We start from the raw sequence: 14,140 nt of genomic DNA, 5'->3' as shown, positions 1-14,140 counted from the left end.
AAAACGGCTACCAACAAACACCACTCAAACTGTACAAAACTCTTGGGATTTCTTGGGATTTCTGAGTATGTGTACTCATGAGAGGCTAGGCTTTCTGTCCGTTTCGTAACCGAACATGCAGAATGTAATTTCAGGGTTTTACTCATTGACTCAGATGTTCATTGAGCACAAGCTGTGGGCCAAGACACTATTCTACCATCCCTCCTCCCCACCGGACCCACTTACAAGACTGAGCGAGTTAATAAAACTATTGATTGGGAATATTAGTTACTATGTATCTGTTTGATTCAATAAACATACATTTTTCCCACTATATGTTGATCAAATTTTCAGCTTTATCATTTCAACTTTAGCATAAAAACAATTTCAAAAAAGAAAAATAAAGTGGGAGGAACCAGTCTACCCCACTTCAAGACATAGTATAGCTACACATGTAGACACATCAAGGCACAACGTAGACACACAGGACAGTGGAATAAAACAGAGGAATTAGGAACAGATAACATAAATAAGCTCAGTGGAGAAAAGACAGCCTTTTCAATAAATGGTCCTGGAGCAACTGGAAATCCACAGGCAGAAAACGAACCTTCACATAAAATGCACACCGTATATAAAAATTGACTCAAAATGGATCATGGACTTAAATGTAAAAGGTAAAACTATAAAATATTTAGGGGAAAAAGTAGGAAAAAATAGGATCTTGGGCTGGGCAAAGCATTAGTACAAAAAAGAAAAAAAAAAAACCTGATAAATTGGAATTCATCAAACTTAAAAACGTCTGCCCTGTACTAGACCTTGTTAAAAGGATAAGGATGAAAAGCTACATAGTGAGTAAGAGAAAATATTTGCAAACCACATGTCTGAAAAGGATTAACATCAAAAATATATAAAGAACTCTCAAAACTCAAGTTAAAAAAAAACAACCCAATTAGAAAATGGGCAAAAGATATGAATAGGCATTTTACCAAAACGTAAGTATAGATGACAAACTGGAACATGAAAAAATGCACAGCATCACAAGGAGACATCAGCCATCGTCTCATCATCACACGGAGGGATCAGCATCACATGTGAGACTGTCTATGCCAAGACTCACACCAAAAACTGGGGCAACCCCAGATGCTGGAGGGATGCAGAGACTGGGTCACTCCTGTGTTGCTGCTGTGAATGTAAAATGGGAAAAACAGTTTGGCGGTTTCCTGTAAAACTAAACATGCAACTACCAATACTCACAGCAATTGTACCCCTAGGGTGTTTTCCCGGAGGTACAAAAATTTATACTCACACAAAACCCTAGCCCAAATATTTACATCGACCTATTCATAAGAGCGGAGAAGGCAATGGCACCCCACTCCAGTACTCTTGCCTGGAAAATCCCACGGACGGAGGAGCCTGGTAGGCTACAGTCCATGGGGTCGCTAAGAGTCGGACACGACTGAGCGACTTCACTTTCACTTTTCCCTTTCATGCACTGGAGAAGGAAATGGCAACCTACTCCAGTATTCTTGCCTGGAGAATCCCAGGGACAGCGGAGTCTGGTGGGCTGCCGTCTATGGGGTCGCACAGAGTCGGACACGACTGAAGCGACTTAGCAGCAGCAGCAGCAGCATTCATAAGAGTCTAAAACTGGAAAACATTCCCCAGATATCCCTCAATATATAAACAGCTAAACAAACTATGGCACACCCGTACCCTGGACTACAGCTTAGCAATAAAAAGGAAAAAGGAATAGCATCCGGTCCCATTACTTCATGGCAAATAGATGGGGAAACAATGGAACCACTGACTGACTTTATTTTCTTGGGCTCCAAAATCAGTGCAGATGGTGACTGCAGCCATGAAATTAAAAGATGCTTGATCCTTGGAAGAAAAACTATGACAAATCTAGACATAAAGCAGAGACATTACTTTGTCGACAAAGGTCCCTATAGTCAAAGCTATGGTTTTTCCATTAGTCATGTATGGATGTGAGAGTTGGACTATACAGAAAGCTGAGCACCGAAGAATTGATGCTTTTGAACTGTGGTGTTGGAGAAGACTGTTGAGAGTCCCTTGGACTACAAGGAGATCCAGTCAGTCCATTCTGAAGGAGATCAGTCCTGGGTGTTCACTTGAAGGACTGATGTTGAAGCTGAAACTCCAATACTTTGGCCACCTGATTCGAAGAACTGACTCATTAGGAAAAGACCCTGATGCTGGGAAAGATTGAAGGCGGGAGGAGAAGGGGACGACAGAGGATAAGATGGTTGGATGGCATCACCGACTCGATGGACATGAGTTTGAGCAAGCTCCAGGAGATGGTGAAGGACAGGGAGGCCTGGCGTGCCACAGTCCATGGGTTGGAAGAGAGTTGGACACGACTGAGCCACTGCACAACAACCATCCATACCCACAGAACCCACGACAACCACCACAATTCTAGAGGAGTATACTGAGTTTAAAACATTCCAAAACATTACATACTGCTTGGTTCCATTTCTATAATATTTTTGAAATGATGAATGATAAAACCACAGAAATGGAAAGCAGATTCGCAGTTGTCAGGGCTTTAGGGCTGTGGGGAGATGAAGGGGCAGCTATAAAAGACAATACGCAGAACCCTGTTGTGAGCAGATGCTCTGTGCTCTAACAGTATACCAGTATCCTGATTGTGATACTGGGGATTTGAAAAACATCACCACTGGGAGAACGTGGGGAAAGGTCATGGGCTATCCCTCTGTATTATTTCTTACACCTCATGTGAATCTACTATTATGTAAAAGCTAAAATTTTAACTTTTTTTAAGCTCCACCTTGTTTTAGTTGCAGCACGCGGGATCTCTAGCTGCGGCTCGGGAACATGTCTTTGGAGCACGCGGGATCTAGTTCCCCTACCAGGGGTGGAGCCCGGGCCCCCTACCGTGGGAGCTTGGAGTCTGAGCCGCTGGACCACCGATAAAGTCCCTAAAATTCTAATTTAAAAAAATGAGACTGCAGCTCTTCACCATTTCGGAAATCTGCAGGGCGGGAGGTGAGAGGCTTGGGAACACAAAAGTCCAGATTTCTCTAAGAATCCCATAAAAGCTAGGAAGCATCACCTGCGGACAATCATTTGCACCCTGTCCATAACACAGCACACACAGCTAACACTTATATTCTCTGAGACCCAGGGCACCGACCGAGACTTAGAACACTCATAAAATAAACACAGCCTGCCAACTGCTCTGAAAAACCTCATCCAAAACACAGGCATCTGCATTCTAGAAAGAAGCTATTTTAACTTCCACATTCACATATGTCTGTGGCATTTCTAAACTATTAGTTTCATTTTGAATTTCACAGAAACAGGGCCTTTGCAGAATGGAGGCAGACTAATCTCTTCCTGGCTTAGAATCCCTGAAGATTTGATTTCCACCCAATCGGAATCAAATTCCTAGAGTAACAGGAAAATCAAATTTCCCCTCCCTCGTTTCATGAAAATGAAACAAGGAAAGACCTGAAGATACCTTTCACTTCAATATTTGACCTGTTGCGAATAAATTAATCTCACGTTAATAACACCAGCCCCAAAACAGACTGTCAATTCCCCACGGATTTGACCACATTTGTCTTATTTAGGGTGGTGGTCTCTAAGCTTCTTAACACGAGTATTCACTCCATAAACATCTGATGCATGTTAAAGTAAATGAAATCAAATATACCCCTAATGAAAACTGAATTCTTAAAATACCAAAGATAATGATCCACAAAACTGCTTAAAAAAGAAATATTTCTAGTCATCTCATGAATATTATAAAAAAATACATTGGCAGATGTGGGGAAAATGATCACGTCCATAATTTGGTTTATGTCTACACACAAAATCACCAAATTGGCCATTCTTTGCTTAAATCAGTTTGGGGGCTGATGATTAAAGGCTGACTTTATGCATAATTAATCATACCATCCACAAGGATGATCAAATAAAGATGACTAAAATACCAGCTGGAAAGCACTTCTGACATGAAAACCAGTGAGGCTGATTCAAATGGGGCTAAAATACTAAGTATTCTTGTGTGTGTGTGCACGTGAGTGCATGCGTAGTCGTGTCCAACTCTTTGCAACCCTGCAAGGAATGTAGCCCACCAGGCTCCTCTGTCCATGGGATTTCCGGGCAAGAACACGGAGCTGGGTTGCCATTTCTCCTCCAGCGGATCTTTCCGATCCAGGGATGGAACATGGGTCTCCTGCATTGTGGGCAGGTTCTTCACCACTAGGGCCACCTGGGAAGCCAAATAGTCTTAGGTGAGTGTATTCAGTCTGTCTGGGCATAAATTTCACGACAGGAAGTCAGCCTCCAAGTCTCTTCTCCTTGAGGGAGGAAAAGGGTGCTTCATGGGTCTTACTGGATGATTACACGTGCTCGTGTGCACACGTGTGCACACACACTCATGGATGGGTGGCAGGACTTCCCTGGTGGCTCAGTGGTCAAGACCTTGCCCGCCAGAGCAGGAGACACAGGTCCTATTTCTGGGTCAGGAAGATCCCGGGGAGAAGGGCATGGCACCCCCCTCCAGGGTTCTTGTCTGGAGAATCCCAGGGACTGAGGAGCCTGGCGGGCACAGTCCACGGGGTCGCCGCAAAGAGTCGGACACGACTGAGCGCCCCGACTGGGGACGTGATTAATTTACTCCATTCCTATGGTTTCAGTGTTAGTAAGGCATACTACTTTGCCACGGTATCATAAAAAATGCCCAGATTCCTGATCATCTCTGCATCCTAAAACCCTGGATGAAAAATGAAACATCTCTGGCATACTGGGTCAAGCGAAACTGAGAAACAAAAGGGCTGAGAAAATATTTCTGCCTAAAACTTGGCCATCAATTAACTTTTCAAATCTACTCTGCCAGCACCCCCCCAAAAAACAGATCCTCAAATTAACAGAGTTTTGCCCTTGTCTGATGAGCTTGCTCAAACCAAACTCACATGCAGATGAGTTTCTCTGTTCCTGACACTTTTGCCATGTATCTAAGGATCAGGAAAAATTCTACAATGGCCTATATCCCTGGCCATAAGCTAGCATCCCTGGTTGTACAGTAACTACTTCACAGGTGTTACATCCGTTTTCCTTATAAAGAGCGCGTTCTCTGAGGATGAGAGCTATCGCAGTGGAGGAGGTATAACAACACCATATAAGCATCACTATCCTCTAACAGCACGGGCGGGAAGAGGAAGAGCAATAATAAACACTGGGTGGGTTTCCGCTGTGTCAGGCATTATGTTGAGCCTTTCATGAGGATCTTCTATTAGGTGGATATTATGAGCCTCCCTACTTTTACAGAAGATGGAGGCTTCTTAATATTAAATATCTCACCAAAAGTCACATAACCAGTCACTGAATTGAGATTTTAACAGTCTCATGTCAGAGCCCATGCTCTTAAACCAGGAGACAGTAATGGATTCATTCATTCATTCAATAAATTTTCATCAAGCGCTTCTCCATACCGGAAACTGTTCCAGGCACTGGGGTTCAGCTATAACTGATGGTTTCATTCATTCATCCATTCATTTACACAATAAACCTTCATCACAAGTGTGTCTCCATGTTGGAAACTGCTCCAGGCACTGGGGTTCAGCTATAATGAAAAGAGAGAAGTCCCAACCCACATGGAGTTCCACAGGCTATTTGAGAGATACGAGCAATCAACAGGTAAAACCTACAGACAGATAGATCAGTAGGTAAGTGGATGATAAGTCTACAGAGAAAAAAAGGAAGGGATACAGGGAGAGAAGGAGGGAAGAGATAAAACAGGAGGGCTGGAAGGTTTCGATGATAAGGCGGCACTTGCAGAAAGGTTGAAGGAGGTGAGGACATGGCCAGGAAGAGATAACCTGGTGGAACAGTACTCCAGGCAGAGGGAAGGGCAAGAGAAAACATTCTGAGTCAGCACAGGACCTCGGAGCTGGTGGTAAGGCCATCCCTCTGAATCGCAGGGAAAGGCTTTGGTGGTCTGAGCAGTGAGGGAGATAAATCAGGAGGGTATGACAATATCTGGGGGCTTGGGCCAGGGCGGTAGTGGCAGATGGTGTGAGAGGTCACTGGACTCCAGCTATGCTTCCAAAGCAAAGCTTACAGCATCTCGTGACAGTCTGGCTGTGGCACTAAGAGATAAGGGGAGGAGCGAGAAAGGAGACTAAGTTTTGATCCTTTGCTGCTTGCTTGTTTGATTGCTTGACTGATTTTTACCAGGGCAACTGAAATACCAGGACCTATAGTGGCTGAGATACAGACTCCAGGAGAAGCCGGCTGGGATGAAAAAAAGGGTGGTTGGATACATTAAGTCTGAGACTAGGAGCCGAGCAGATGAAGATGTGGGCCAGATGGGCGAAGAGGCCCTTCCTTGGTAGGTGAGCACAGAGATGCTGTTTAGAGGCAGACGGGGACTGCCCTGGTGGTCCAGTGACTAAGACTCCACATGCCCGATGCCGGGCGCCTGAGTTCGATTCCTGGTCAGGGAACTAGATCCCACAGGCTGCAACTAAGACTCAGCACAGGCAAATAAATAAGTAAATGTTAAAAAGTCAACAAAATCAAGTAATCAAGGGGAACTGCATGGAGATAAAGTAAACAGGTGTGTTTAAACCCTGAGATGTGCCAGGTGGACACCTCATGACAATTACTGCCTGGGAAATCCTCTCCATTGCAAGGGAAGAAGCCAAGTGAGAACAGTCATGTGCTGCCGTCTGAGCCGCACGGTAGGTTGTGGTTGCTGTTCAGTCACTAAGTCATGCCCGACTCTTTGCGACCCCATGGACTGCAGCCCAGCAGGCTTCCCCGTCTTTCATTATCTCCCAGGTTTGCTCAAACTCAGGTCCATTGCTAATGATGTGCGAATCACCTGATTCACCATTCCTCTAAAAACACATTTTTAATGCCTTTAATGGATGTGCCAAATAACTGTGGACAGACCCCTCCCCATCCCCCAAAGCAGTGTCATCGACATTTCTGAACAAAGGCAGCACCCAGGGCCCAACTTGACAGCTCCATGAACCAATGGAGATGAAGTTGGAGAATAAAGATGTGAAGATACAGAGGCTTCTTCTGAGTTAAATGAGATGAATTTCTAAGCTTTTGGATGTTTATAGAAAAAAGCAAGACTATAAATATTTGACTGCTTAATCACTTAAACTGCTTAGTATCTCAACTAAACATGACCACTTACTGAGACCCATCTGAACCGGGATTGTCTTAGACTGTCTCATGCCTTGCTGAAAAATCACGTAAATGTATTATGTTTGTGTGTGTGTGTGTTTGTGTGTGACTTGCATGCTGTGTTTTAGTGGGGATAACTACAAGGGTGTGAAAGGGCAGGCTTCCCAGGTGGCGCTAGTGGTAAAGAACCTGCCTGCCAAAGCAGGAGACATAAGAGACGCAAGTTTGATCCCTGGGTCGGGAAGATCCCCTGGAGGAGGGCATGGCAACCCACCCCAGTGTTCTTGCCTGGAGAGTCCCGTGGACAGGGAGCCTGACAGGATGCAGTCCACAGCGTCACAGAGTCGGACCCAACTGAAGAGACTCGGCACACACGCCAAGTGAGGGCCAGGAACCTAATAAGAATCAAATCTGTGAGTGTGATATGAGCCCCTTGGAGATGGCACCATATGTTTGCAGTGTGTATTTTCTTGGTCCCTTATGAGAAATAAATCAGTTTTTTTAATTAAATTAAAAAAAATCACAAATCACTTAAATGTATTGTATTTGTAAAAACTGCATCCAATGAAAACTGCATAAACATATATGCCTTTGGACACTTCTAGACAGAAAGATAAGGAAATCAATAATCCCTATATCCTTCCACCACTCCTAACTCGTCTCTAATTATACCAAAGAAATGATGCAATCAGAACCAAAGCTGTATGCTTTCAGTGCATTTTCATAGCTATTATCTTATATGAAGTTCACAGCATTGTTAAACACTGTTCACTGTGCAGATAAGAAAACTGAGGCCAGAGAGGTCAAGGGTCACAAAGCTAACAAGTAACAGAAGGAGAGTTTGTCTCTTTTCTTTTTTTTCCACATCTGCAGGGGCATTCCTAGGTACAACAGCTGCTCACCATGAAATGTTGTTTTCTTGTTTAATTATAAACTCTCCTAAACATGGCTCTAATCCTCAGACACTTGTCTGGATTCCATTAATAAAGCCACCGAGTCACATCAGTTCCTCAAGAGGCTTATGAATTGCAAAGCCAGGCATTCACTTTAGTTCAATCCCTGTTCAACGGGCATGAACTGAGCACCTTGCGGTGTACTAACATGAAGTCCTACCGCTCTTTGAGACTCACACGTGCTGCTTGCTGTTCTAAGCTATCTTCTGCATCGAGCAGCTCCACTAACATTTCTTTCTTTAGACTGAAGGTCCCTATGCCATTTTCCCAATGCATTCTTCTTGATGCCCCCATTAAAACTTTAGCTTGCAGTGTTTCCGACAGCCTCCTCAGCTTCTAATGATAAATTATACTGTTTAGAACACTTTTTAAAATTAACTGGTGATAAAACTAAACTGAGCAAATAAAACTAGATTTTTATTATTTTTGACCTTTTCTCTCCATGAACAATAACCATCATTCAATAAATATTCCATAATCTACTTGAGTATTAACACAGACACAATGAATAAATCCTAAGAAAGTACACTTCTGTTGGCATCCAAAATGCTACAAAATATAAAGTAAATGCAAAGTAAACTACTTTTCCTTTCCTTTGTGTATCTGTCTCAAAACATTGGCACACACATGGGACTACATTGTGTCAGTAGTAATATTACAGAAAAAAGTCTCAATTACTATAAACTAGAAAGTTATGGTAACTAGTTTTTCAAATAAATCACCATGTGTCACAATTTGGCATAAACTGATCCTTATGAATAATTCACATTTTGTACATTAATAATTCACGTCCTCTTTCTATTGGAATGCTCTCTAGCACAGAATGGATGTCTCATCAATTTCCTCAACTGATATGATGGAGTAAATCTAAAATTAGAATGGTGTTTTCAAATGCTCTTTTTAACACTGTAACACTTGGCTGGCCCACAAGGTTATGAAAAATAAAAAGTTCCTATTATTTCTGACCCTTTGCATGAGAGTCATTAGGTTAAGCACCCTAAGAAAAGCTGTTCCTGTTGATCACAGTGTCTGCATACCAGAGAAGAAAACCAAGGAAACTTAGGGTTGATCGGGACTGGTTAGTTCTCTTACGTTGCTCCCTAATTATATATTTGTACATTCACAACTACATAAGACATAGTTGCTAAAAAATGGTAACCAGCAGGAAAAGTGCTAAAACATGGTAATCAGCAGGGAAAGAAAGGAAGAAAATAAAGGAAAGAAAGAGAGAAAGAAAAGGGAGAAGGAAGAAAGAAAGCAAAGGACCAAAACAAATCAGGTAAGAGCTTTTAATAGTTATGGACATTTCCCATCAGCAGGTTTTCCTGTCTAGCTGTTTAACATGGTGAAATTTCAATTTCCAGTAAAATTATTTGGTGTATTAACAAGTCCAAAGATCAAATAAGAGAACAGTGTCAATGACATATATTTATGGAGAAAGATGTTTAAGTTATCCCTGTGGCCATTACTGACATTACCATTTTTTTCAGACGTTAGCAAAGTAAACTTTTCTCCCCCCAACCCCCTCGCCCCAAAGTACACAATGAAAAAAAAAAAAAGCAGCAACAGCACCTGACAAAGCAAAGAGAAATGAGGCAGTTTGAAATTAAAAAAGAAATCATTTCACTATCCTCTTCCTCCCTCAAGAATTCCTTAGCCATCACCCAAGCCCAAAGAGAAGCAGAGTAAATTCTCTCTGAAGTTCATCAACGAAGAGCAAAGGGGAGAAGAGCCACAGAGGGAGTTTTAAAGGAGGACCCATCCCTGTGCCAACATCTGTCCACACCAGCGCCCTCCGGTTCATTCACCCTTCCTTTCAGTACATATTTAAAGAGAGAGCGCCAGCTCTGCGCCAGGTGTTCCGTTCCGCCCTAAATAGACAGCCTTCCCGTGGGCATCCGGTGTGTACTCCAGCAGCACATGCCCTGCCCAGGCTCAGGACGAGGACATCTACCCACGGCGCCTTCGCCAGCTCCTGGGCCAGGGCTGGGTCACTGTCCACGGCCCGGAGTTCCGAAAAAAGCCTTTCTCTTGGCAGCAGGGTCCCTCCGGGGTCGGGGGGTCACTGACCCGGTTCGCACGCGGAGCGTCCGCCCTTCCTCGCCCGGCCGATCCGTCCCCCTCCCCCGCTGGAGTGAAGTCGGCGGCGGGTGGGCGCACCGGGGCGCCCGGGGTTCTCGGCGCCGACTCCCATGGCTACCGAGAAATATTTATTTCCATTCGATGGGCTCCAGAGGCTACCGAGGCGGACACGCGGCCACCGACGGAAAGCCAAGTCACCCGGGAGACAAAGATAGACCCGCGACACAGCGAGAGCGGCTCCAGCGGCTGCCCCGGGTGCGCTCCGCCGGGAGGGCGCGGCGCGCCGGGCACCCCCAGGGGCGCTGGCCGGGGGTCGGGACCCCGAACCCGCGCCGGGAGGCGGGCGGGAGGGCCCTCACTCACCCCCAGGCGGCGGCTCCGGATCCTCACGTAGCCTTGCTTCACGATGTCATTGAAACTGGAGGCCATCCCGGGCGGCCGGCGAGCTCCCCGCGCCCAGCGCGCGCCCTAAGTGGCCTCGGGTCAAGACGGGGCTCTGGGCTGGGCTGGGGGGAAAGCGCAGACCGAGCGGCGGCGGCTCCGCGCGGCGTCAGGAGGCGCGCATCACTTTCCCGTCCCCGAACCTGGAAGTGGGCGGCCGGCTCGCAGCCACTTCGGGGAGCGCGGGGAGCCGGCGCGGCTGGGGCGCCCGCGTCAGCTGACTCATCGGCCAGCCTGCCCGGAGGAGGGGCGGTGCTGCTCAGGGATCCAGCCCCGCCTCTCGGGGGGAGGGAAGGGGGAGGGGAGAGGAGGGAGAGGGGAGGGAGAGAGGAGGAGGGAGGGGGAGGAGAAGGGGGAGGAGAAGGGGGAGGGGAGGGGAGGAGGAGGGGAGAGAAGGGAGGGGCGGTGCTCAGGGATCCAGCCCTGACTCTAGGGTGGGTGGGGAGAGGAGACGGGAGAGGAGAGGGGGGAGGGGGGGCGGGGAGGAGGCAGCGCCAACCACCCGCAGGCAGACAGACTTGACGGCGCACTCTCCCCTCCACCCGTCTCGCGCCCACCTGGCCCGGTCCGGTCCTCTGACCCCTCCCCGGGACCCCGAGTTGCCCTGCGCGCCCCCGCCTCGCCCACGCCCGCGGAGATCCCCGGCTCCTTTCAGATGGAGAGGGAATTTCACTTTTCTCGGCGTGTGTACCCCTCCTCTCCCTGCAGCCCCAGCTCTCTCCAGGGAAGGACTGACTTTGGCCTCTGAGGTGCTTGTGCCTGGGGGGTGGTGTTGCCCTGGTTAGCCTTGACCTTGGCATAGGAAGGGAGGGATAGTGTTCTGGCTTAAGCTGCCTGCTTCCTAGGATTTCCCTGGCATCCTGGACCTAGCCTGCGGTGATATCATTTTCCACATTTTGCTTGTTTAAGCCTGTCTTTCCCGGCCTCTTGTGTTTCCCAGAGGTTGACCCTTGGCCTCATTAATACCTGTACCTATTAACCTGGCCCAGAGCAGATGCTGAATCAATCCTTGGTGTCAGGAACCCTCTAAGCCCTTAGCCAGACTCATGTAAACTCTCATATACCCTACAGGGCCCTCCCTTATAAGGCAGCCCCTTATGTGAATAGCAGGACCATACTTATTCCTCCTGAACCTGGCCATACGGCTCGTGTTCAGGGCCACTGCAGGATGCTACCCACAGAACAGGACAAAAGGGGGACCCACTGCACATCCACCTGGCCCTGGCTGCACTGCCTTCCCGAAGCCTGTTTGAGTCCTTATCGGCTATCATTGCTTGGAAGGAGGCATTACGCAATATGCTAATCCTGCTAAAGGAATAATGAGCTACATACTATGGGCCACATTTTATGAAACTGAAGCTCAGAGGAATTAAAGAGATTTGAATCAGGTTCCACCAGAAGGGAGATGGATGTGCCACCAGTTCTGATGGTAAACACTGCCCTATATCCCTTCTCCTTGGAAGGAAAGCTATGACAAACCTAGACAGCATATTAAAAAGCAGAGACATCACTTTGCTAACAAAGGTCCCTATAGTCAAAGCTACAGTTTTTCCAGTAGTCATGATGGATGTGAGAGTTGGGCCATAAAGAAGACTGAGCGGAGAAGAACTGATGCTTTTGAATTGTGGTGCTGGAGGAGACTCTTGAGAGTCCCTTGGACTGAAAGGAGAGCAAACCAGTCAATCCTAGAGGAAATCAACCCTGAATATTTATTGGAAGGGCTAGTGCTGAAGTTCCAGTACTTTGGCCACCTGGTGTGAAGACCTGACTCATTGGAAAAGACCCTGATGCTGGCAAAGATTAAAAGCAAAAGGAGAAGTAGGCAGCAGAGGATGAGATGGTTGGATGGGATCACTGACTTAATGGATATGAATTGGAGCAAACTCCAGGAGGCTGTGAGGACAGAGGAGCCTAGCATGCTGCAGTCTATGGGGTCATAAAGAGTCGGATACGACTTAGTGACTGAACAACAACAAACCCCTCTGAAGAGCAGATGTCATGGGGGAGGGAGGTTACTAGCTGATTTCCAAAAATCTTTACAATCACTTGCACTGTCCACAGAGGCAAAGATGGAGTCAGAAATCTGACAGTTCTTGTCCCCTGGGGGTGACTGAATGAAGCCTGGGTGACCTTTGCTCAGAGCTATTGAGGAAAGGATTCATTTATTCAGTGGATTCTTTGACCTGATGACATTCAAAGGTTTTTCATCTCTAAGATTATAGGAATCTTTCTCACTGGGAACACTGACGTTGAGTCATCTTGGTTTGATGGGTGTCAATTAAAGAAGAGAATCACCCTAGAATATGTCACAGGGGAACTGAGACAAAGTTGGGACCATCAAAAACCAAATCTTTTGACAGGGAGGACTCTTTTTGTTACACAGTAAACCATCAGCTCCATCATCATGTTGTCATTCCGTGAAAATGATGTTTTAAGTTTAAATCTCTCACCAAAAGAGGATGAAATAATTTAAAAAATCATTTGGAGACCTACTGCTGAAAAGAAAGTAGTAATTTACAGAGATGCACAATGTAAATAGTGCTTGTAGAGTTGCACAGTGCACAACTTGTATAACTGTGCATGTCAGACACACAGCCACACATAATTCAGTTTCACTAGAGATGTCTGATACAGAAAAATCATTATTTCAATCCCTGCTTTTAACTCAGTTTTAACACTTAGAACTTCGTATGTATCCATTTTTGTTTGCTTCCATAGCATGCAAATAACCTCTTCCAGTAGTGGTCACTGTTGTTACCTGAGGTATAATCACCAGTACAGGTGTGCAGCCTTGTATACTGCCTTCTTTCAAACATACTGATTGGTTTAGACATGGACACATGACCTAAGTTGGTGCGTTAAGAGACGTTACTTTTGATGACTACTGGGCCAAAGGTTCATACTGTGTTTGGCTGAAATAGAGTCTAGATGGACAGAGCCCAGAAGCGTTGGGAGTGGAGGCCACACAGAAGAATCAGATCAAGAGATTAGGGAAGCAAACCAAATCCTAATCGTACTATTTGGAACCCGCCAATCTAGCACCCCAGGAACCTGCTGTTGTTGTTCAGTCACTAAGTGGTATCAGACTCTGCGATCCCATGGCTTGCAGCATGCCAGGCTTCCCTGTCCTTCACTAATCTGCCAGAGTTTGTGCCGATTCATGTCCATTATGTCCATTGAATTGGTGATGCCATCCAACCATCTCATTCTCTCCCCTCCCCTTCTCCTTCTGCCTTAAATCTTTCCCAGCATTAGAGTCTTTTCCAGTGAGTCAGCCCTTCGCATCACATGGCCAAACTATAGGAGCTTCAGCTTCAGCATCAGCATCAGTCCTTCCCATTAATATTCGGGGTTGATTTCCTTTAGGATTTACTTGTTTGATCTTCTTGCAGTCCAGGTAACCCCCCCCACCCCCACCCCCCCCGGGGAGCTTCAGACAGTCAGTTCATTTGCTCAGTCGTGTCCGACTCTTTGCAACCCCATGAACTGCAGCA

General features: G+C 46.2%; 1 protein-coding gene across 6 annotated transcripts in view; it reads right to left on the bottom strand.

Annotated features, from left to right (window-relative positions):
• Nucleotides 1–10,870, bottom strand: part of DOK5 (docking protein 5) — a 240,099-nt gene extending 229,229 nt beyond the window's left edge. For all 6 annotated transcript variants that reach the window (XM_081557308.1, XM_081557309.1, XM_081557313.1 and 3 more), the window contains exon 1: nucleotides 10,569–10,870. In XM_081557308.1, the coding sequence (XP_081413434.1) occupies nucleotides 10,569–10,634 (66 nt within the window). In that variant the 5' untranslated portion in view covers nucleotides 10,635–10,870. The remainder of the gene's footprint in view (nucleotides 1–10,568) is intronic.
• Between the last annotated feature and the right edge of the window lie 3,270 nt (nucleotides 10,871–14,140).

Source organism: Giraffa tippelskirchi, chromosome 13, assembly GCF_054371585.1.
Source record: "Giraffa tippelskirchi isolate mGirTip1 chromosome 13, T2T-mGirTip1v1.2.pri, whole genome shotgun sequence".
NCBI classification, from domain to species: domain Eukaryota; kingdom Metazoa; phylum Chordata; class Mammalia; order Artiodactyla; family Giraffidae; genus Giraffa; species Giraffa tippelskirchi.
This window is presented reverse-complemented; position numbering and strand designations above follow the sequence as displayed.